Source organism: Populus alba, chromosome 1 (assembly GCF_005239225.2).
Source record: "Populus alba chromosome 1, ASM523922v2, whole genome shotgun sequence".
NCBI lineage: Eukaryota > Viridiplantae > Streptophyta > Magnoliopsida > Malpighiales > Salicaceae > Populus > Populus alba.
This window is the reverse complement of record NC_133284.1, coordinates 41,181,200-41,204,352: the sequence shown is the minus strand read 5'-3', so window position 1 is coordinate 41,204,352 and position 23,153 is coordinate 41,181,200. Positions and strand designations below refer to the sequence as shown.

The 23,153-nt window shown below is 31.8% G+C and overlaps 2 protein-coding genes and 1 long non-coding RNA gene across 3 annotated transcripts; 2 read left to right on the top strand and 1 right to left on the bottom strand.

The window, feature by feature from the left end:
- The first annotated feature begins 6,129 nt into the window (after positions 1 to 6,129).
- On the top strand, positions 6,130 to 7,603 carry LOC118056896 (serine acetyltransferase 1, chloroplastic). Its single transcript, XM_035069316.2, has one exon. It carries the CDS (start codon positions 6,374 to 6,376, stop codon positions 7,376 to 7,378), a length of 1,005 nt encoding a protein of 334 aa, XP_034925207.1. The 5' UTR covers positions 6,130 to 6,373; the 3' UTR covers positions 7,379 to 7,603.
- Positions 7,604 to 14,046: 6,443 nt separating this feature from the next.
- On the top strand, positions 14,047 to 16,233 carry LOC118056897 (desmethyl-deoxy-podophyllotoxin synthase). Its single transcript, XM_035069317.2, has 2 exons — positions 14,047 to 15,272; positions 15,348 to 16,233. The coding sequence occupies exons 1-2, from the start codon at positions 14,367 to 14,369 to the stop codon at positions 15,957 to 15,959; spliced, it is 1,518 nt and encodes a 505-aa protein (XP_034925208.1). The 5' UTR covers positions 14,047 to 14,366; the 3' UTR covers positions 15,960 to 16,233.
- Positions 16,234 to 16,493: 260 nt separating this feature from the next.
- On the bottom strand, positions 16,494 to 18,990 carry LOC140955503 (uncharacterized). The gene is made up of 4 exons (XR_012169702.1): positions 18,293 to 18,990; positions 17,958 to 18,061; positions 17,756 to 17,875; positions 16,494 to 17,662 (listed from the first exon to the last, which is right to left on the bottom strand). It is a non-coding gene; the product is annotated as an uncharacterized lncRNA (long non-coding RNA).
- Positions 18,991 to 23,153: the final 4,163 nt, after the last annotated feature.

Genomic DNA, 23,153 nt, shown 5'->3' with positions numbered 1-23,153 from the left:
AGTAATATTGAGGAGGTTTTATGTATATTCTTCACTTTAGTCCTTCAAGTTCTAAGATTGTGTAAAATAGTATCTGAACTTTATTTTTTTTATAACAAGGTCCTTGAACGTAGAGGGAGGGGATAGAAGGCATGAGAGAGAGAGAGAGAGAGCACCCTTTCAATGTTAGTTTTGCCTTCTTCCGATTATAGACTTTTCTTATTATATTTCTTTGTTAGATAAATTTAATTAATTGTGGTTTTTATTATTGATCAAAATCAAACATATTCATAATATATATTTAAGGTCAAACATAAAATTCACTTATGGAGTTAAATAATTCAAACCACATTTAATATTGGTTCATTTAATTTCGTTCACTTGAAATTTTAAATTAATTAAAATATTAAAATAAACTTATATATTTACCCATGGCTAGGCAAGAGTTCTAAACTAATTATTACACAATAGGTGTTTTAATATTTGATACTATGAGCCTCCTCTAATTTCACTGGGACGGCATGTTCAATGGATGAATTTTTTTTGTTATATTTTATGTGTTGAGGTTTTATTTTCTTTGTATATTCTTGGGAATTTAAGGTGTTAGAAAAGTTTTGAGAGATGACTTAGGACCCATTTAATGAAATAAAATTTTAATTTATAGTATAAAATAAACTGAAAAGAAAAATAATCAAAATGAAAAAAAAAAAAAACAAGGGTTTTTAAAAATCATTTTTATCCATATAGTCTTTATTTAGATATTTTTATGACTTTTAAGCTTAGATTCTAAACTTTATTTTTATTTTTTTAAGCTTTTAGTCCTTGAAATTTAAGAGAGGAGAGAGAAAGTTCAATATAGTCCTTCAAGGTTTTTTCTGTAAAGGAAGTTTTCTATTTTGATGTTTTTTTTTAGTTTTAGACTTTTGCGTTTTAGTTCTAAAACTTAATTTCTCTCGCATTTTAGGCCCTAAAGTTTGAGAAATAAGAGAAAAGGTCATTAGAGAAGGAAGAGGAGAGAAAAAGCTTTGACCATCCACATTCCGGTCACAAAAAAAGATATATGCGTTAATGACTTTGTCTTTAATAAGAAAGTTCAATGAAAGTCCTTTTTCCTTTTAAATTAGGGAGTATAATTTTATTTTATTTTAGTTTTTAAATTTTAGACTGATTAAATGCTGATTTTAGGTTGGAAATGGAGTAATTATGGTTTCCAAAAGGTTTTTTAGGTGGTTTTTCAATGAAAATCCTTTTTCCTTTTAAATCAGGAAGTATAATTTTTTTTTTTAGTTTTTAAATTTTAGACCGATTAAATGTTGTTTTTAGGTTGGAAATGGAGCTATTATGGTTTCCAAAAGGTTTTTTTGGGTGGTTTTTGGTTATAATAAGTTGAAATGTAGGTGTTTGCAATTAAAAAATGATGTTGTTCATAAAAATACATGTTTTTTTCAAAAGGAGAAAAAAAAAGGAATAAATAAGAAATTAGGATTTCAACCAAATAAATAGATTTTTTCTTCGAAACTTTAGTCATTTGAATTTTTTTTTTTGAATATTTATTTTAATTTTCATAGAATTAAATAAAAACTAACTTTGAAAATATCTATTTACCCAAGTTTTTACCTCTTTAATAGTTTATTACACATATGTTTCTGTTAATTAAAAAGATTCTTAATAGCCTATACTTATAAAATATTATTTATGCATCTATCCTTTGTTTCTTACTTGGACGATCAATTTCTAGCTTTAGTTTTTAATTAGAATTCATAATTATTTTTATGATTTGTTCCTTTATATATTGTTGAATTTATTATGTTAAATATATGCATTATATTTTCATCTCTTAATTAACAAATTTTGTGATATAAAAATTTATTTAAAACACCAATGCCACGTTGTTTTTCATTAAAAATTAACTTTGCATCATTACAACAACATAACGTGCGAATGTAGTAATCAATAACATCTATTAACAAACGGACATGGAAAAACATTGTAAACGCAAACTCATTTACATTGTTCATTGGAATAATGTGACGATATCTTTGCCTTTTACATTAAAAAATATTGACCTTTACATCCAAAAATATTGAACTAGCTATGGCTATTGGGATATTAAGGTATTTTTATAAGGAACATTAATTATTATCAAATTGATCGAGGACAAATAAATTGTTTTATTATTTTAAAAGCACAATGCAATGATCAAAATACCCTTGAATGCAAGAATTTTAAAACTGGCATCCAAGGATTTTTTTATATTTTTATAATGATTTTTTTTTATTATTATCAAATCAGTTAAGGGACAATTTGATATTTGACTAAATATAAAAACAAAAGGGTTTTTTTTATATATATTTATGTAATGATAATTTTGTTATTATCAAGTCAACCAAGGGGCACTTTGATATTTACTAAATATAAAAATAAAAAACAAAAAGTGACTAACGCGTGCAAGCATATGCGAGGCGCCCTCGCTTTTCGGGCAGCACGTGTGATGCCTTTTAGCTGCTAAAATTCCCTTTCAACCCAATCGTTGGGCGCCAAGACATATTTATTTTTTGGTTTGCATGCGTGGTTGATAATGGCTTAGTTTGTCACCTTTTATGCTTTCTTTCCCCCTCATTTTTTCTATCATTTTCTAGATTTTCATGTGGGCCATATAGATTTTCAAAGTTATCCTTTGATTTATAGGGATTTCCACTTCAGTTTTTTTTCTTTTGATTTCTAATTTTTTTTCTTGGTGTTTTTGTAATTTTTTTTTTTTAATTTTATCATTCAATCCCAATTCATGATATGTTATTGTTTTTAATTTGATACTCATTCTTTTTGTTATTTCTTGTTGGAACCTTTTGCTATTTTTTTTTCACCCTTCAATAATTTTTTTTTTACTTTTTATATCAATTTTGATCCTTATTTTTTTTTAAAAAAAATTTATGTTTTTTAAAAAAAAATTTATGTTTTTTTACTAAATCGACTTTTTTTTAACTTCACCATTCAATTAAAAAACAATTATTTTGCATTTTAATATATATATATATATATATATATATATATATATATATATGTTTTGAATCCTTTTGTATAGTTGAAATTTTTTTGTTTGTTTGTAATTTCATGCTTTAATAATTAATTGATAGGGAATTGAGTTTCATGATTTTTTCATATATAATGCTTCAAGTCTAATAACTCAGATCACAGGTTAAAAAGTTAATGCAGATTAATATTGTTTGTTTGTTTTTTTAAATGGTTTTTATTTTTTTTATTTTTTTACAAGGTTATCTTGATCTCACAATCTAGGCTGCAAGTTTGGTAAGATAATCTATGTTGACTCGACTCGTATTACTAGAATTACAAGTTTATCATGCTAACTTTGATTGATTATGCCTTATTTTTTAAGGTCATTTTTTTTCCCTTGTTGTCCTTCCTTATTTAATGAGTTAAATATTAAGCTACATGGTTATTTTTTTTCAAGTTATTTTCTTTGTCACTTTATTGTTTTTTTTTAATTATTTGATTTAAATAAAAACCAACTTATTCAATTTATTCGAGTTTATAATTTAAATCATAAATTTATTTTTTTAAAAAAAAAACATGTTTACAATACTCGCATATATATATATATAATTTGAACCCATCATGTATCGGGAGTACAAACCTAATATAAAATTAAAATAGTGTTTGAAAGTGTAGTAAGAATAATTTTTTAAAGTACTTTTTAATTGTAAGAATATCAAAATAATATTTTTATATCTTAAAATTAATTTTTAATACGAGTATATTAAAATAATTTAAAAATATAAAAAATATTTTAGAACAAAAATATTATAATTGTTTTTTAAAAAAAAAACATGTTGAAAGTTCGATGCATTCTAAATCACCACGTAACTTCTAGAAGATACAAATGGAAAGTATTACCCTATATTTTTTTTCCCCAATTTTATAGCCACTTCTTTGACTTTTGGAGAGAAATGGGCACATTCATGTCGCCATGAATGAATGTAGAAAGTCCAGATGATATGCACACGTATCATCCAGCCAGCCACATGAGTCATCGTATAGTGTAAAATAAAATATTAAAACCAAAGGAGAAGTTAACTATTCATGACGTAATCAATTACATAACACGGGGCCAAGGGAAGAATGGCTTGGAAGAAAAGCCTGATTGTAATTGCTGTGGCGGTTATATTTTTTTTTGTTTAGAAATAAATTAAAATAATATTTTTAATATTAATACATAAAGAACAAAAAAATTAAAACAAGAAAATAAAAATTTCTTCAAAAATAATTTTAAAAATAAAAAAAATAATCGTACCTAATTAACAGGGAACAAAAGGGCCCGGTCACAGACAGTAATAAATTGTGGTGTCATTTCCAAGGAAAATCACAATCTGTACATGTGAATGTGACACAACCACGTCATCACTAACGTCACTACTTCTGTCCTTTCTTGTTGTGACTGACTTGTCAAACCAGTTTCGTAGACGAATTTAGATCCTCCATTACTATAGGAATAAAATTATTAAACATTATCCACAATTTCCCTCCTAATTATACTCTTAAATTAATCATGTACAAATTGATGTTTGAGTATAAACATTATATAACATTTTTGTGCTCTTACCGATTTAACATGGTAAAACGAGAAAAAACATCACTTGATATGTGATCTAATTGATTATAATTAAACCATATCAATAAATATACAAAAACACAAATATAATTTCAGGTATTTTCCCAGTAAATATATCAATAAATCAATAAATATGTCATTTGATTTTATATGTTTTTCTCATATATTTATTTTTCCTCTTAAACTCCCATATATGTTTTTATATCACATGGAGAACTCTCAATTAAAAACTCTTATTTACGGGTAATGTTGGAACTTTAAAAACTATAAGAATAATATTGGACAATTTTAAATTATAGGGATAAAAATGAGAATATATAGAGACAAAAACAAAGTTTATTTCTCTCTCTCTCTCTTTTTTTAATTCACAAATAAAAAATAGAGGCATCATCATGCATACAAAATAAGAAAAATATTATGGTAAATCAAGATATTTTTTTATTTAAATTTTAATATTCATTAATTTACCAGAAATTAACTAATTTGGTTGATCTGATTAACCTACTAAGAAGTAATATCCTCTACTAATAATATACTCTATACATCATATTTTAATTTAAAATTTTATTTTAAAAAATCAAATATCTAACTACTTTTAACCAACATATTTGATTATAATTCAAGATATTTGTAACATATAATAGTCAACTAATCTGGTTGGACCGGTTAATTTACTGAGAAGTAAAATTTGTCTATCAATAATATACTCTATGCATCATATTTTAATTCAAGATTTTATTTTAAAAAAAACCAAATATCTAACCACTTTAACTAACACATTTGATTATAATCCAAGATATTTGTTGCATGTAACGATCAACTAATCTGGTTGAATCGATTAATTTACTAAGAAGTAAAATTCATCTATCAATAATATACTCTATGCATCATATTTTAATTCAAGATTTTATTTTAAAAAAAAAACCAAATATCTAACCACTTTAACTAACACATTTGATTATAATCTAAGATATTTGTAGCATGTAACGATCAATTAATCTGGTTGAATTGATTAATTTACTAAGAAGTAAAATTCATCTACCAATAATATACTCTATGCATCATATTTTAATTCAAGATTTTATTTAAAAAAAAAATATCGAACCACTTTAACCAACATATTTGATTATAATCCAAGATATTTTTAGCATGTAACGGTCAACTAATCTAGTTGAGTCGATTAATTTACTAAGAAGTAAAATTTCTCTATCAATAATATACTCTATCTGTCATATTTTAATTCAAGATTTATTTTTAAAAATCAAATATCTAATCACTTTAATTAACATATTTGATAATAATCAAGATACTTGTAACATGTGAGGCCACGTTTTTCTTGGTTTTACTGGTATATGTTTAGAGTAATTATTGTGTGTGAGAATGAATGGAGAAATTTCTTACTTGTAAACCAAGCCTTGAATGGCGGACAAAGCTGCTTTTGGCTCCATTAAATGATACTCCACCTTTGTCCATCCAAAATTCCAAACGGCAAAATCCTATGCTACACTGCGCACTTTAACGAAGATATCATTTTCTTGTTCCTTTCTTTATCCATAAAAATAAAATAAAAAAAATGCCATTTTGATTTCCATTCCCATGAGAGTTCTGGTTATATCTCCTCTTCCTCTCTCTCTCTCTCTCTCTATATAAGACTTTTCCACCTCCTCTCGCCATCCTCAAACCTCTCTTATTTCAACAGCTCGATCTCTCTTCTTCGATCTATCTTTCAGTCACAAACTTCATCACCATTACCATAACAACATACCAATGGCTGCTTGTATTGACACCCCACGGACAGACACCTCTCAGCTTTCTCGCAATCCTAACAGGTCTCAATCAGATGATCATGCCTGCAACTACGCGAAGCTTTGCAGGCCTCCTCATGCTTCTTGCACACCCTTTTCCAGGAATCACACAAAAACCATCAACAAGCCTGCTGTCGTTGATGATTTTGATCAACAGAATAGCTTATGGCTTAAAATGAAAGAAGAAGCAAGGTTAGATGTTGAACAAGAACCGATACTATCTAGCTACTACTTCACCTCCGTTTTGTGTCACAAGTCATTAGACAGAGCGTTGGCTAATCTTCTCTCAATAAAGCTGAGTAATTCCAGTCTTCCTAGTACCACTCTTTTTGACCTTTTTGCTGGGGTCCTTGAAGAGAGCCCTGAAATCATTAGAGCTGTGGAGGAGGATTTGAAAGCTGTAAAAGAGAGAGACCCTGCATGCATTAGCCATGTTCACTCTTTCTTGAATTTCAAAGGCTTTCTAGCATGCCAAGCACACAGAGTGGCACACAAGTTATGGTCACAAGGTAGATCAATTCTAGCCCTATTGATACAAAATAGAGCATCTGAGGTTTTCGCAGTTGATATCCATCCCGGGGCAAAGATTGGTCAAGGAATATTATTTGATCATGCCACAGGAGTGGTTGTCGGAGAGACCGCTGTGATCGGAAACAATGTGTCAATTTTGCATAATGTGACCTTAGGAGGCACAGGGAAGGCATGTGGAGATAGGCATCCAAAGATTGGGGACGGGGTGTTGATCGGGGCTGGAACTTGTATTCTGGGAAATATTAAGATTGGTGATGGGGCCAAGATTGGGGCTGGCTCAGTGGTGTTACATGAAGTGCCACCTAGAACCACTGCTGTCGGGAATCCAGCTAGGCTGATTGGAGGGAAGAAGAATCCACTTAAGCTTGATAGGATTCCTAGTTTCACCATGGATCATACCTCACATATTTCTGAGTGGTCTGATTATGTTATTTAGATGACTTTTCTTGTTTACATGTTTCGAGATTTTGGAGTTTTTGTTTGTTTGTTTGTGTTGGGAGTGAGAATTGAAGTTCTCCAGCTATTACCAAACAGAGTAGGCTCTGTCCTGATTTTATTCAGTGACATATTGTATATGTATTGCCTTGTGACATGTTATTCAAGAGCACCTCTTCCCGAAGTATAAATCTAATCAATCTATGTTTCTGCTGCTTCTAGCTAATTCTCTTCCAATTGTATTGATATACACGCTCAAGTCTTTCTTCTTCTTCTTTTGCTTCTTGGTCTGTTTTGTTGTCTGTTTCTGAAAAAACTTTCCCAAATTTGTTGACTGCAATCTTAGAAGGCTAATGATCCATTACTTCGGATGACATTTGCTACGTCCATTAATTGATCTATGCACTAGTTTGGGAAAGTTAATACAGAAGCTGCACTGTGTGCGTCTGGTGCTGTGTTGCAGGGTTGTTTTTGCTCGCGAAATGTACTTTTGAAACACAGTTACGACCGGTGAAACTTGTACATGATTATTTATGCCAGAGGCCGTGATCATTTTTTTTAGATCAGTGGAAACCTCATCTTTTAAAAAGTATATTTTATGGGTTTAAATTGTGTAGATTTTAAATCCTTTACCATTGGGTTACTCCTCCCCAGGACAGGCCATGATCATTGCTGCAGCCTCAGGTAGTGAAGGGTGTAAGTAGCAGAAGCTCAAGCTGTCAGAAATCAAGATGGCCGGTCTAACATCCGTGTAGAGAGCTAAAGACTCTGGTCTCCATTGCATTCAACTGGAAACCCAATCTAGAGCCCATGACAAAGCTTCAAGATCAGCAGATTGGAGCCTCCTGCATGTGTGGGTGATCTGATTCTTGAATTGCCTCCTGTCATCACAGTGGTTTTCATTAAAATGTGTATGCTCGTGTAGGTGGAGATCTGGTAGAATTCTCAAAACTTCAAAACAAAACAACAACACACCTATTCAACCATGATAGGCGAACACCAGCGTCAAGAAAGAGCGCATGTGTTTGAATTTGGTGACTTCTGAGACGCTCAATGATTTTCAGATACTTTTGATGTGAATCAATCACTCGGACAAGATTTGCTAACTGCGGTCAAATCTAGTCCACCTGTTGATGGATAAAGTAGGTCAAATCTGTGATGGCAGGCCAAACTACTGATCTTCTCGTTGGCCAGCTTCCATCTTTTGTTTCCTCCTCCAGCTAGTCAACAGAAACATCGATGTATCACATTTGAACATGCATAACAATTTCCAAATCCATATTGCTCCCTTGAGAAGATGGACTCCAACAGGCTGCACTCTGTTTTACTGTGGTACTGCCTCCTCTTCTTTCAAGGCAGTTATTATGACACAAAAGCTCTAAATCAAAACTTTCCTTGCAATGCCAATGATCTATTCAGAAGCTCTGGAGGTGTAAAAATGCAGTCCTCGCCGAGACCAGTTGTTGCTGCCACAAAGCGGGCACCGCCCTTGGATTCCGAGATCAATTGGACGGAGACGAAAACAACACAAAAAAGATAACAAGGATAAGCTATATAGAATTTTACTGAATAGGGTTACCATACAAAAACCTATTATTTGTTATTTCTTTTCAAGGATCACATCTATCAAAGAATTTACTTGAATAAATAGAAAAAACAACCTGTACAAACTAGAAAACCTGAAAATAAAAGACAAACAATAAAACATAATATTTAATTTACTACGCTAAATAGAAAAAAAAATAAAAATAACTAAAAAAAAATATTTTTTCTTAAAACCTCTTATATTAGTCTTTCTGGGTTGAAAAAGCTCGTCATTCAATTTGAAGTGCTCTTACTTGGATCTGGTGGATGCTCAATCAAAAATTGGCAACTCTTTTTCTTTCTTAGCTTCAGTTGAACAACAATTGTAGATATAAACTCCAATCGTTTCTTGCTAAATTTTGCACAAAAAATATTAATTCACGAATTATTTTCGATTCTAAAATAATAAATTGGAAACTTTGAACTTGCTTCTTTCAACATGTTTTTATTATATAACCCTTGAAAAAATCTATATTTTTAATAATAAAAAAGTTTGTAATAGAAAGAATCAATATAATTTAAATCACCATTTTTCTTTTGTTTGTCTATCATTTTTTTATGTTTTCTTTGCACTAGACCGATATTATTACTATCTTTACTTGAATTAAATATACTATCATTATCAATATAATTATTATTGTAATAACTATTATAAATTGATAAAGAATACTAACTTATATTTGTCTCATTATAAAAAAGATAAAAAAAAACTATAGATGATACTAATCTCAATCAAAATAATTGGACTGAGATATTTTGAATGTATTCAATTTTTTTTCTTTTAAGAAAATTAAAAAATTTTGTTTGTTTTAAATTTTTTGGATATTTTGATATATTGGTATAAAAAATAAATTTTAAAATATAATTTTTTAATATATTTTGAAGTAAAAAATATTTTAAAAATAAATTTTAATAAAATTTTTTAATGAATTTTTGTAGGGCTGTAAAGTCGTACTATCAATATATATAGTATAGACTTTGCTTTCATGTACTACCATCGCCCCCCAATCTCGCGCCACTTTTATAATTAATTAAGATCTTTATTTATTTATTTATGAATTCAAAGCATCTAATGATAGGGAAGATAATAACAACAACATGGGTGGAGTCGCTTCAACAATGCCGCGAAGTTCGCTTTCTTTCCACGCCTTCTTACACGGTGGAAACTGATGAGTCACAATTTTCTACTTTTTTCCCTTCTCCGTCCCTGTTAATTAATGAAATAATTCTTCAACTTCTTTATTTATGTAATTTTATTATCATTAGCTGACAAATTAATGTTTCAATATATCATGTTTTGCAATAACCTTTTTCGGCCTTATTATTCAACAATCAATCTCTAGAAATTATTTAGCTAATACATCCTAAATCAACACAAGAAAAATTACAAATACATGCAACATAGAATTCCTCCTGATTATAGTTTTGAAATTTGACCCAATCCGTCAGGTTGACCTAAAATCCGGAACTGGATCCAGGCCGTGTTGAAGAAAAAATAAGGAAAGAAAAACCTGGTGTGACCTGGTTGACTCGACAACACTTGGTTAAAGAATTGATTGCAACTCGTTGATTTTTTTTTTACTAAAATGACATCGTATTAATTTAAAAAAAAAAATTAACCCGGACAACCCAGTGATTCGGTCAAAACTTGGAACTCGGATTTTAAACTGGGTCGGGTTTGAAAACTATACTCCTAATAGTTACCCCTCCAAATTTTTATTATTGAATATTTTTTCAAGTAGTGTAATTCTATAAAAGATTTACAACTCTTCAAATAAACCTTAAAATTAACATAAATAAATAAAAAAACCTGAAAATAAAAGAAAAGTAATAAATAAAAAAATAAAATGATTAAAAATAATATTTAATTTAAGAAAAAATAAAAATAACCTAGAAATTTTCCTCTTAAAACCCCCTCCATCACAAATAGGATGTTGATGGCTACTCTTAACGAAAAGCCAGGGGTGGCAGGGATTGGTGGAGTTTTGAGAAACTCAAGTGGAGACTTCAAAGGGGGTGTTAATGGTTCAGCCGTGTGTGTGGAATCAGACTCCATTAATGCTTTAGCTTGGGTTGTGGGGGCGGTAGAAGTTCCTTGGAAGATTAGAATTATGGCTTTCTAATTAGTTCTTAAAACTGGAGATTCTATTGCAGATGGTTTGGCAAAACGCGGAACTGGGAGACTTGCACCGGTTTTCTTTTGAGAAGAGAGGGGATAATATGATATAAGCATCGAAGGATTCATTGGAGGTTTCGGTTGGTTCAATTACAAGGCTTAAAATTAAGGGGTTCAAAGAGGCTTTCAAATGAATTTTTTCAAAATATATACGCTAAGATGGACTTCAGGAAGATATTAAATAATAAGAAATAAGCCGTGATCAATTTTATTCACATTCAAGAGGAGCTTGTTGGTGGAACCAAGACCATTACACCAGTATTGTGAGAAAAATACTAGATTCGGATAGTTTGACCTTTTGCTATCTTTTTATTTTTATTTTTTTTTTTTTATCATATCTAGAGCTACAAGTTGAATTTTGAGGTGATTCCAGTTGGGCTGGAAACTAGACTTCCATACCTTTCCAATGGTATATGGAACGCCTTCTAATTATTTAAGGCGAGAGAGAACCATCTGTTTGAATTTGAATTTTTTTATTGTTATACAGAATGCGAAAATAATCAAACTTGTCTTATTAAATTAGTTGGGCTATTAAATTTTTTTTATTTTATGAGATAACACTTGTTTGAGATTTAGACTTATTTATTTTAATTAGATTGGGCTAGTTCTAGCTTGAGTTGGTTATTATTAAAATTGAGTTTATATGTGACCTATTAGGGAAACTAGGGTTTTGGCTTGGGGTATAAATACTCTTGAAAATAATTTTTAGAACACTTTTCTTTTGGCCCATAATATTCTGATTTTTGCCGATTTTTGATTGTCAATCGTAGTTCTTGATTGAACTTTCAACTCTTCAAAGAATTGACTAATCTTTGCTATGAATTTACACTCCTTTTGCTTGTTTCTAGGTGTAGGCGTTATGATTGAGTTGGTTTATAGTCTTATTGTCTTGGAGCATGTTTTCCATTATGATAAACTCTTCATAATTTCAGCAAACTTGAGTTAGATAGATTTTGGGTTCGTTAATTCCATTTGATTCCATTAGGATTCATATTAGTAGCTATCATAAATTACGGGTTTCAAAGTTAGCTATCATGAAACGGGTTTGAAAGTTAGCTATGAATTTTTTATTACTTCAAATAATTTTCTAGTTTTTTTTTTCATTTCTGTTAATTAATGATTATTCAACTTGTCTCTACCTTTATTATTATTATTATTATTAGCTAACAAGTTAATTTTATTATTTATCTCTACGTGTTATCTATCAATAATTTCTGAATATCTCTTTTTTAAGAAAGAGCCTTCTTATCCTCTCGTAAATCAATACATCAACTTTTGCAACAATCTTTTTTGACCTTGATTATTTAACAATACACATCAACTAGCCTTGGGAATTATTGAGTTCCGATATTAACTATCGTAAACTAGAACAACATAAGAAAGACTGCAAATATAAGCAACATAGAATTCATCCGAATAGTTACCACTCCAGAATTTTATTACTGATTTTATTTTTTAGAATGATTCTATAAAAACCCCGTCCATCACAAATGGGACGTTGATGGCTACTCTAAACGAAAAGCCAGGGGAGGGAGACTTTCTGTGTGTTTCCTCCTGTCATATTGGTATCGAGGAGTCAACTATGGCTGAGCTTAATGCCATTGCTAATTAAGTCTTTGAAGATCCGAGCCTCCAAAGGGGGTGTTAATGGTCCAGTCCCGTGTGTGTGTGGAATCAGACTCCATTAATGCTTTAGCTTGGGTTGCGGGGGCGGTAGAAGTTCCCTGGAAGATTAGAATGGCTTTCTAATTAGTTCTTAAAACTAGAGATTCTATTGCCGATGGTCTGGCAAAACGCGGCAGTAGGAGAGCATCTGACATGGTTGCATGGTTGTAATAGGGCAATCCCTTGAGTTTGGAAGACGGAGACGGTGGCTACACAGGTGCAGTTGGTTGTACCTACCATTCTGATACCGAAAGGTAGAATGGAAAATGGCCACAATCTAGAACGACATACTATCCAACTACAGGACTCCATTAATGTCCCGTGTGTGTGTGTGTGTGTGTGTGTGGGGAACCAGACTCCATTAATGCCTTAGCTTGGGTTGTACCTACCATTCTGATACCGGAAGGTCGTCATATATCAACACATGGAGTAATGGAAAATGGCCATAATCTAGATGCTACCCAACTGCAGGACAAGTATGAATATCAAATAAAGACTTACAACTTCAACAGAAACTAGTTAATAGAAGAGAAGCAAATTTACCAACCAACAATCCAAAAAATCATTCGACCGCCGAGTCAATCTAGAATTCGAGTGACCCGACAAAACTCGATAAAAAACCTTGTTTTATATAAAAAAGTGCTTTTTCTACAAGCCAGTTTATATTTTTTTCAGTTGATATTCATTATATAAATACTAGAAAAATATTTTATTTTCTCAATTTGGATTTGAAACCCTTTAGTATATATATTTTATGTTAATAAGAAAAAAAAAATGCTATGTTTTTTAATGTGGGATAAGAAATTTTTTTTGTTTAAATACTTGAACTTAAAAGAATAAGATAATAGTTTTTCAATGAGAAATAAAATTTTTTTTGAAATAATATTTTAAACTTTATTATTTATAACATGTGTAGCTTATATATCAATATAAATTATTTTTTAATATTTATATGAAAGATTAAAATTTATTTTTATTAAAATTAATTCAAATGAACCTATGTAATCTAACCTGAGACCCGAGATCCAAGTTAAATATCTATGCTATATAAACTTTTTTTTTTTTAAGGTATATAATAAAGCAACCCCCTCCCCAGTTACACTATGCCTACTCGTCTTTTTATTTTTTAATAAAATTAATGTTGAATTTAATTTACATACATTTTGATTAATTTTATAAATTTTAAAATTAAAAATGATATAAGCCCATCCATCACAAATGGGACGTTGATGGCTACTCTTAACGAAAAATAAGGGGAGGGAGACTTTCTGTGTGTTTCCTCCTGTCATATTGGTATCGAGGAGTCAAATATGACTAAGCTTATTGCCATTGCTAAGGCTTTGAAGATCCCAGTCTCCAAAGGGGATGTTAATGGTTTAGCCGTGTGTGCGTGTTGTACCTGGGGCGGGGGGGCCAGACTCCATTAATGCCTGAGCTTGGGTTGTGCCTGCACATGGAGTAACTACCCAACTACAGGACAAGTATGATTATCAAATAAAGACTCACAACTTCAACAGAAACTGGATAATAGAAGATAAGCAAATTTACCAACCAACGCTCGATAATGGAGCAGCTTCAGATTGCCTCCTCCTTGGTCCTTCTCTCATCACTCCTCTTTATCTTCATGGTATTAAGGATGCTCAGAAAGTCGAAAACCAAAGACTTAACTCCAAACCTACCCCCAGGTCCACGGAAGCTGCCTGTGATTGGAAACTTGCACCAGTTATTTGGTTCTCTACCCCATCACCGCCTGCGAGACCTGGCCGCGAAACACGGACCTATCATGCACCTTCAACTCGGCCAACTTCAGACCATTGTTATTTCTTCTCCAGAAACTGCTGAACAAGTGATGAAAGTCCATGATATCAACTTTGCTCACAGGCCCCGTCTCCTTGTTGGACAAATCATCTTTTACAACTGCACAGACATAGCGACTGCAGCATATGGAGACTACTGGAGGCAGTTGCGGAAAGTTTCCGTCCTGGAGCTATTAAGTCCTAAACGTGTGCAATCATTTAGATCCATCAGGGAGGAAGAGGTATCCAGTCTTATTGGAAGTATTTCTTCTAGTGCAGGATCAATAATCAACCTTAGCAGGATGCTGTTTTCCGTAGCATATAACATCACTACGAGAGCAGCCTTCAGTAAATTGCGGAAGGAGGAAGAGATATTCGTTCCGCTTGTTCAGGGAATAATACAGGTGGGAGCAGGTTTTAATATAAGTGATCTTTTCCCTTCCATCAAATTGCTTCCATGGATAAGTGGGATGAGATCCAGAATGGAAAGGTTGCATCAAGAAGCTGACAGGATACTTGAAAGCATTATCAAAGAGCATAGAGCTCGCAAAGCGGAGGGCAATTCTAGTAACGAGAAGAAAGCAGATGATCTTGTAGATGTTCTTCTACATCTCCAGGAACATGGGAACCTCGACTTCTCCCTAACGACCGATAATATCAAGGCAGTCATCCTGGTAAGTGTTTGTATTGCTGTACATTTGGTCTGTATATTTGCTTACCTCAATTTGATCATCGTGTCTCGCTCTCAGGACCTTTTCATTGCTGGGACGGAGACATCATCAACTATTCTAGAATGGGCAATGTCAGAGCTGCTAAAGCACCCTGAAGTGATGGAAAAGGCTCAAACAGAGGTACGAGAGGTCTTTGGCAGAGATGGAAGTGTCGGTGAATTAAATTACTTGAAGATGGTTATCAAGGAAACCATGAGATTACACCCTCCTGTCCCTTTGCTGCTTCCAAGAGAATGTCGAGAGGAATGTGAGATTAACGGATACAATATTCCCGTTAAATCCAGAGTCCTAGTTAAGGCATGGGCAATCGGAAGGGATTCGAATTATTGGGTTGAAGCTGAGAGATTCCATCCAGAGAGATTCCTTGATAGCTCGATTGATTATAAAGGGGTTAACTTCGAGTTTACACCATTTGGTGCTGGAAGAAGGATGTGTCCAGGCATTCTGTTTGGCATAACTAACGTCGATCTTCTACTAGCAAATTTGCTCTACCATTTTGACTGGAAGCTCCCCGGAGACATGAAGCCAGAAAGTCTAGACATGTCTGAAGCTTTTGGTGCCGCGGTTAGAAGAAAAAATGCTCTGCATTTGACTCCTATTTTGCACCATCCTCATCCTGTTAGATCTTGAAAATCACTAGGAAAATGATCTTAAATCTGCTTGTTATGTGTTTCCTTATGCCAATGGTGTTGCCCAGTCACGATAATAATAATAATAGTAATAAAAAGCTGCTTATTTTTCAGTGTTGCCTTGACAGCTGAATATTTGAACAAGTGTTATCTTTAACTTTACCCAGAACTTGTAATAATCCTACTCTTTGATCCAAATTCTGTCCAAAATAGGTTTCTTGTGATTGATGTACTGTTAATAGCTTGTAATAGGTTTTCTACACCAATAATAACTTAAATTCAAGTTTTTTTCTTTTCAATTTAACTCTCTAATGGAATATACTAGGTTTTTTTTTTTTATCCTTATTCGTTTATTATATATTTTTTTTATTTTAGATTTTTTTTGTATAATTGTATATAATTAAAGATTTATCTAAACCTGATCATGTCTGCAAACTCAACAAAGCTATTTATGCTCTCAAACAGGCCCTTCTGGCATGGTATCCGGCTCTGAAAATGCTCTACTTCAATTTGGTTTTGCTAATTCAAAAGCAGACTCATCTCTGTTTGTTTATACTTATGATAACACTATATGCTACTTTCTAGTATATGTGGATGACCTTGTTATCACTGGCAACAACTCCAGATTTGTGTGTTCCATTATTGACCAACTTGGCTGGAAATTTTTCATTGAAGGATACAGGTGCACTACATTATTTCTTAGCAGTGGAAGTCCTACCCACTCGAGATGGCATCTTCCTTTCCCAGCATAAGTACATCCATGATTTTTGCATAATACAAATATGAATGGTGCTCAAGAAGTTCTTACTCCTCTTTCCACAAGCCTACCTCTCAAGCTCTATGATGGTACTGCTTCCTTTGATAGCACTGAATACAAAAGGGTTCTGGGAAGTCTTCAATACCTCTCCCTCACTCGACCAGACATCTCTTTCGCTGTGAATAAGCTGTCCCAATTCATGCACAAACCACCTCAAACCCACTGGACAACAACTGAGAGGCTGCTGCGCTACTTAAAATTAACCATCTTCCATGGACTCAAGCTAACTTGCTGGCCTTTTCTGATGCTGACTAGGCACGCAACCTTGATGATCGAACCTCAACTTCAGTATACATCACCTTTGTAGGCTCCAATCCCATCTCATGGAGCTCAAAGAGACAACGTGCCATTGCACGATCATCAACTGAAGCTGAGTACAGGGCCCTTGCTACTGCAGCCTCTGAAACTATGTGGATACATTCCTTTCTTCAGTAACTACACTTCAAGCTCCACTCCCCTCCGCGATCTGGTTTAAATGGGCACTCTTCAAGTCAGACATGTGCACTCCTTCATTTGTGTGTGTATACAATCAGTATATGTTAGACATCAGATCACAGTAATAAAATTGAGGAGAATTTCCATTGAAAAACGCTCTCTGCATCTTCTATACACACTCCCTCGAGAACATTCAACTGGACTCTTTCCCAAGTGAAGTTGTTATAAGAAAGATATATAAAGACAACCGATGACAAAACTTCAAAATATCTCTCGTCTATGAAGTTCTTGAATTAGGATTTGTTTGTTCTTTTTTCTGGAAACTTTTGAAACATGAAATCTTTGGGTTGGAGCAGAACTTCAAGCTGAAAAAGAAATCTAGTGAAAATGGACATACACATTCTTGTTTCTTTCCAGAAGCCATTGAGGAACAGATCCAGTGAGCTTGTTTCCTGTCAAGCACGTTGACAATTTAAAAATGACAAATATCATACTACTCAGGAGCTTTCTTCCAAGAAATATATGAAAGAAATAAAAATATTTACCACATCGACTTGAAGTTGCAAAAGGAGTGTTGAAACTTCAAGGTATCCAGGAAATCTATTTTTGCCAGTTCGACAAATGACGTGGGACTTTATCCAGTGAGGTTATTGAAGCTGACATCTCTACATTGTACAAAATAAAAGTCCTTAAGAGGAGAAAAAGAGAAAAATAAGTAAATAAATAAAAGGGAACTATGTGGTGCACCTTTAGGATTCTCAAAAGAGAAGCTCAGCAGCCCCTGTTTTATCTTCTTTGGGCTGAGATCAACTGAAGATATCAGTTTTCTAGTTCTTCACTAGGCATTTGTTCTGTTGTAAAAGGAGTGTTTCCATAGCTCTTAATTGTACTTCCAAATGAACATAAAATCTTTTGTCAAGTATTTATATCTTTTGACAATCAAATAATTTTCTAAGATAAAATTGAGTTGATGATTCAAACAGGAAAATCTTTTGTCAAGCATTTATAGCTATGTCATGAACAAATCGAAGGACAAGAGCATTAACAGAAAAGGATCTAAAACTAGAAGAACTCCAACTCACAATGTTTTTATGGAGTCCATATTACTAAGAGGTGGGAAGGAAGATCCTCTTCCTGTTATGTCACTGATCCTCCTGCAAGTATAATAAAACATAAAATCATGTTGTCATAAATACATTATTTAGACATAAAAACAATATTAAGATATTCTGATTGCTTACGAATCACTTAGTCTGGTCAAGGAAGCAATGCTAGAAGGTATATGTCACGACCCGATTCTCGAATCCATGACCGGCACACATACAAGATCTCCCGCTAGGATTTCATACCTATGTGAACCCAAACTCATATACAAACTTATCATTTACATAACTCAATCGAGTTCAAAGCAACAGTTGATTATATTAATATAAGAGTTTATACAAACTCATAGTTATGGAGCACTAACTAGACATAAATAAAAAGTATTAATTACAACTAAAAGAGCAGGTTCTAAAGGTCCAACAAAAGTTTCCTGCTAACAAGTTATAAGCCTGAAAAAGTAAATAATGAGAGAGTGAGTTCAACAACTCAATGAGTAGATAACATCAATATATATACGCGAGGTAATACAACAATGAGGAATTTATATACAAATATGGCTTTAGGTTCTTATAGAAAAGTTTCTCAAAGAGGTCATAACAAGAATATCATAAAGTGAAACTTGTCAGAAAATCAAAATGCAATGAGCATGAAGCTCTGTAGTGTGGGATGGCCAGTCCATACAGGTTGGTGACTCCCCCATCCAACTAAGATTTCAAATACGATGTGCACAAAGACTAAGATTTCAAATATGATGTGCACAAAGACTAACATTGCCATGTTAGCAATGATATTCTGATTAACATACCATAGATTCATATCTTAATCAAACAAACAAAATCATACCTCAAGGTTTAACTCATGACATCAGTCAAATGAGAAGCTATCGATTTAGAAGTCAATTCAAAAAATGCATTGGCTTATATCAAGAATTCAGACTCAACAATTAATCATGCTTTATTATAATAAAGGATAAAAATCAACATACATATTATCAAGAAGCATGGTCCAATTCATATTAACAAATCAAATATTTATACTATTTCTCATGCATATGAAAAATTATTTACTTGCCTAACTTAAAAGTGAAAATAATTCATAAGTAGATACAGAAGGAAATCCTACTAATATCTTGCATGTAGAATATTAGCATTATCTGAATACAAAAGGAAACATAATAAAAAACAACTCGAAAAGAACTTACAACCGATTTCATACTCTTAAATAAGGATCTAACTCATAACATTATATGTTAACCAAACTAGTCATTTTTCTCAAAAATCCAAAAATTAAATGGTTTTCCTTAAAGTTAATTCAAAAGAAAACAAAACATAAAACTTTATAGTAAATTCACCAAATAACCTTAAATTATTCATCAAACCAATCTGAAAAGGCTAATATTACAACTAGGGATCAATCTAGAATTTCATCAGTTTTTAAGGGGTCAAATTGGAGGACCAAACTGAAAATGTCATAAATTCATAGTTGTGCAACAATTTTCCCCATAATTCATCCTCAATTCTGTCTAGAATCTATGAATTTTTTTAGTTGAATTTATTTTTTCATTTTATTTATTTGTTGTAAATTTGTTTGAGTTGATTTTCTTATTCTTTTTTCCAAGCATTTTGAGTATATATTATAGAGTGTTGATTTATGTTAATTTAATTGTTTTATAATTTTTTAAAAATATATTTTTAAATAATTACCGACGCGTCTGTTCCGTCAGTAAATCAGTCGGTAATAATATTTTTTTATTACCAACAAATTTACCGACAGATAAAAAATTACCGATGAAAGATTCACCGACATATCATTTTCGTCGATGATTTCGTTGGTAAATTAATTACCGATGGAATATGTGTCTTACACCGACAAAACAATTCTGTCGGTAAAAACTATTAAATCTTGTAGTGCTGGAGCATATTTCGAGATTCTAGACATAATAAAAGATGAATTATGGGCATAATTCTAGTATAGTTATGAATTTCTAACACTTTCAATTTGGTCCTTCTATTTGACAAAAATTACAATTTGACCCTAAAAATTTGATAAAACTCCAGAATAGTCCTTGGAGTATAATTTGAGATTCTGGACAGAAATAAGGATGAATTATGAACAAAATTCCAGTATAGTCATGAATTTATGATATTTTTAGTTTGGTCATTCAATTTGACAAAGTTACAATTTGACCCTTAAAAATATGATAAATTCCAGATTGGTCCCTAGCTATAATATTAGATTTTTCAGATTGGTTTGATGAATAATTGAGGGTTATTTAGTGAATTATTATCAAGTCTTACTATTAATTTTATTATGGATTAGATTTCAGAAAAATCGTTTAATTTTTGGGTTTTTGGAAAAAATGACTAGTTTAGTTTACAAATATATAGGGTTATGGAATAGACCCTTAACTAAGTGTATTAAATAAGTTGTATGTTCTTTCGAGTCATTTTGAATATGTCTCATTTGTATTCAGATAATTTTAATATTCTACCGACGAGATATTAGTAAGATTTTCTTCGGTATCTGATTTCGAGTTCTTTTTGTTTTGAGTGAGTGAGTGGATAATTTTCTGTATGCATGAGAAATATTATAAATATTTGAGTTGTTAATATGAATTGAAGCATGCTTCTTGATATATATATATATATATCCTTGTTACGATAAAGCATGATCAATTGTTGAATTTGAATTATTGATATGAACAAATATATATTTTGAATTGACTTTTGAATTAATAGCTCCTTATTTGATTAATGTCATGAGTTGAGCCTTGAGATATGAATATGTCCATTTGATTATGATTATGAACCTATGGTATGCTAGTCAGAAACCCATGCTAACAGGGTAAATGTTAGTCTTCGTGCACATCGTATCTGAACCCTAGTTGGTCGGGGGAGTCACCAACCTGTGTGGACTGATCATCATATAGTACGGAGCCTCATGCTCATTGCATTTTGATTTTATGACGAGCTTTACCTTATGATATTCTTGTTATGGCCTATTTGAGAAACCTTCCTATAAGAACCTAGAGCCATAATTGTGTATATATTCATCATTGTTATATTACCTTGTGTGTGTGTATTGAACGTTATTTACTTACTGAGTTGTTGAACTCACCCTCTTATTATATATCTTTTCAGGATTTTAGCTTATTAGCGAATCATTTTGTTGGACTTTCAGAACATGCTCTTTTTTTTTGTTGTAATTTCAAAATATGCTTTTTTTGTTGTTGTAATTTGTGCTTTCCCTTTATGTCTAGTTAGTGCTCCATAACTATAAAATTATATTAACTCTTGTATTAAGACAATTAAATTATATTATGAAGTTAGTTTGTTGTTATTGCTACGTTGAACTTTAATTGACTTATTTGAAGGATAAGTTTGCATGTAGGTTTGGGTTCGCATAGGTATTGAACTTTGGAGGGGAACCTTGCCTATGTGTCGATCATGGATCCGGGAATCGGGTCTTGACACAAATCCTCTCTAGGGATCTCAAAATCTTTTGGGAATAATGCACAGTACAAGAGACATTGTTTCATTGGTGAATCATTATATGGTTATAGCTAAATCTCAATATGTGGAATATGTCAGGTTCCAAATAATCTTTTATAACTTTTAATTCTTCCAATTTCTCCAATGCATTCTTCCACTCACATATGTCAACCACTGCCCTCATGGTTCTCGCCATTGTTATAATTTCTAGAGGCAAACTAGCACATTTCCTTGCAATAAATACTGCTATTCGTTCCACTTCTAGAGAAAGTGCTCTGTTATGTCCAAGTTTTTGTCTCCGTAAGTGGCTTCACTTTGATTTTGTGTTTGCTACCCATCTATCGACAAACCCTTTGATCGTGTTGTCATAATCAACTTGCAATCTTTCACTAGGACAGGAATTCCCACTTTGTGTAGCTCAAAAGTGTTCCACAAATCATCTAAAATGAGAATTCATTTTTGTTTCTTCCTTAGTTCTTTTGACAATTTAGCAATAAGAGTTTGTAATCTTTTAATGTTGAAATCTGGAGACATAGTCACCAAAAAAACACAATGAGAAAAGTCTTGTCTTTCTAGAAGCTCATTATGGATATTTTGCAGCATTGTCGTTTTATCAACTCCCCTCATTTCATAAATACCAATTATCGAGACTGCATCATTCATCAACCAAAACCATATCACTTTTATATTCTGTTCAAATGCTCAACCCACTAGCTTTTTAGAGCCAGTAGGTAATGGATCTCCTAGAGTCTTATTTGTGTTCGTAACAGTGCCTATTGCAGATAATGACAGGTGAATTAAATTCACCTTGGCATTGTTGTGCCCAAGTGAATTTAATTCACCTGTAATGCGAGAAGCATTAACTTGTCATTGTTGAATTTTTTTCACTATTAACGCAAGCATAATTCATTGGACCGGTAAAAAAAAATTTAATTTTTTTTAAAATTATGTTTTACTCAAAAAATAATATTTAATATTATTTAATAACACTACATAAATTAAAATAATATCGCATGATGACGTACTATTTGTGTAATTTGATCACAATTTTAATTTTATTTCTGATGATATTTTACCTGATTTTATTGCACGCTCAAAAAACCATGGAACCTATAGTCCTTATCGGATGAATTTTGTACGTAATGGAATTATAAATAGTTTAATGGAATAATAAAGAATATTTTATATAAAGTATTATTTATTTCATGATGTAATAGGAGTAATTAATTCTACAATATTTAAATTTAAAATCATCAATATTAATATATATTTTTTAAAATTATTTTATAACCTCAATTTGAAAAGCATTTTTTTAACCAAACACATTAAACTATTTTTTTTTTCAACC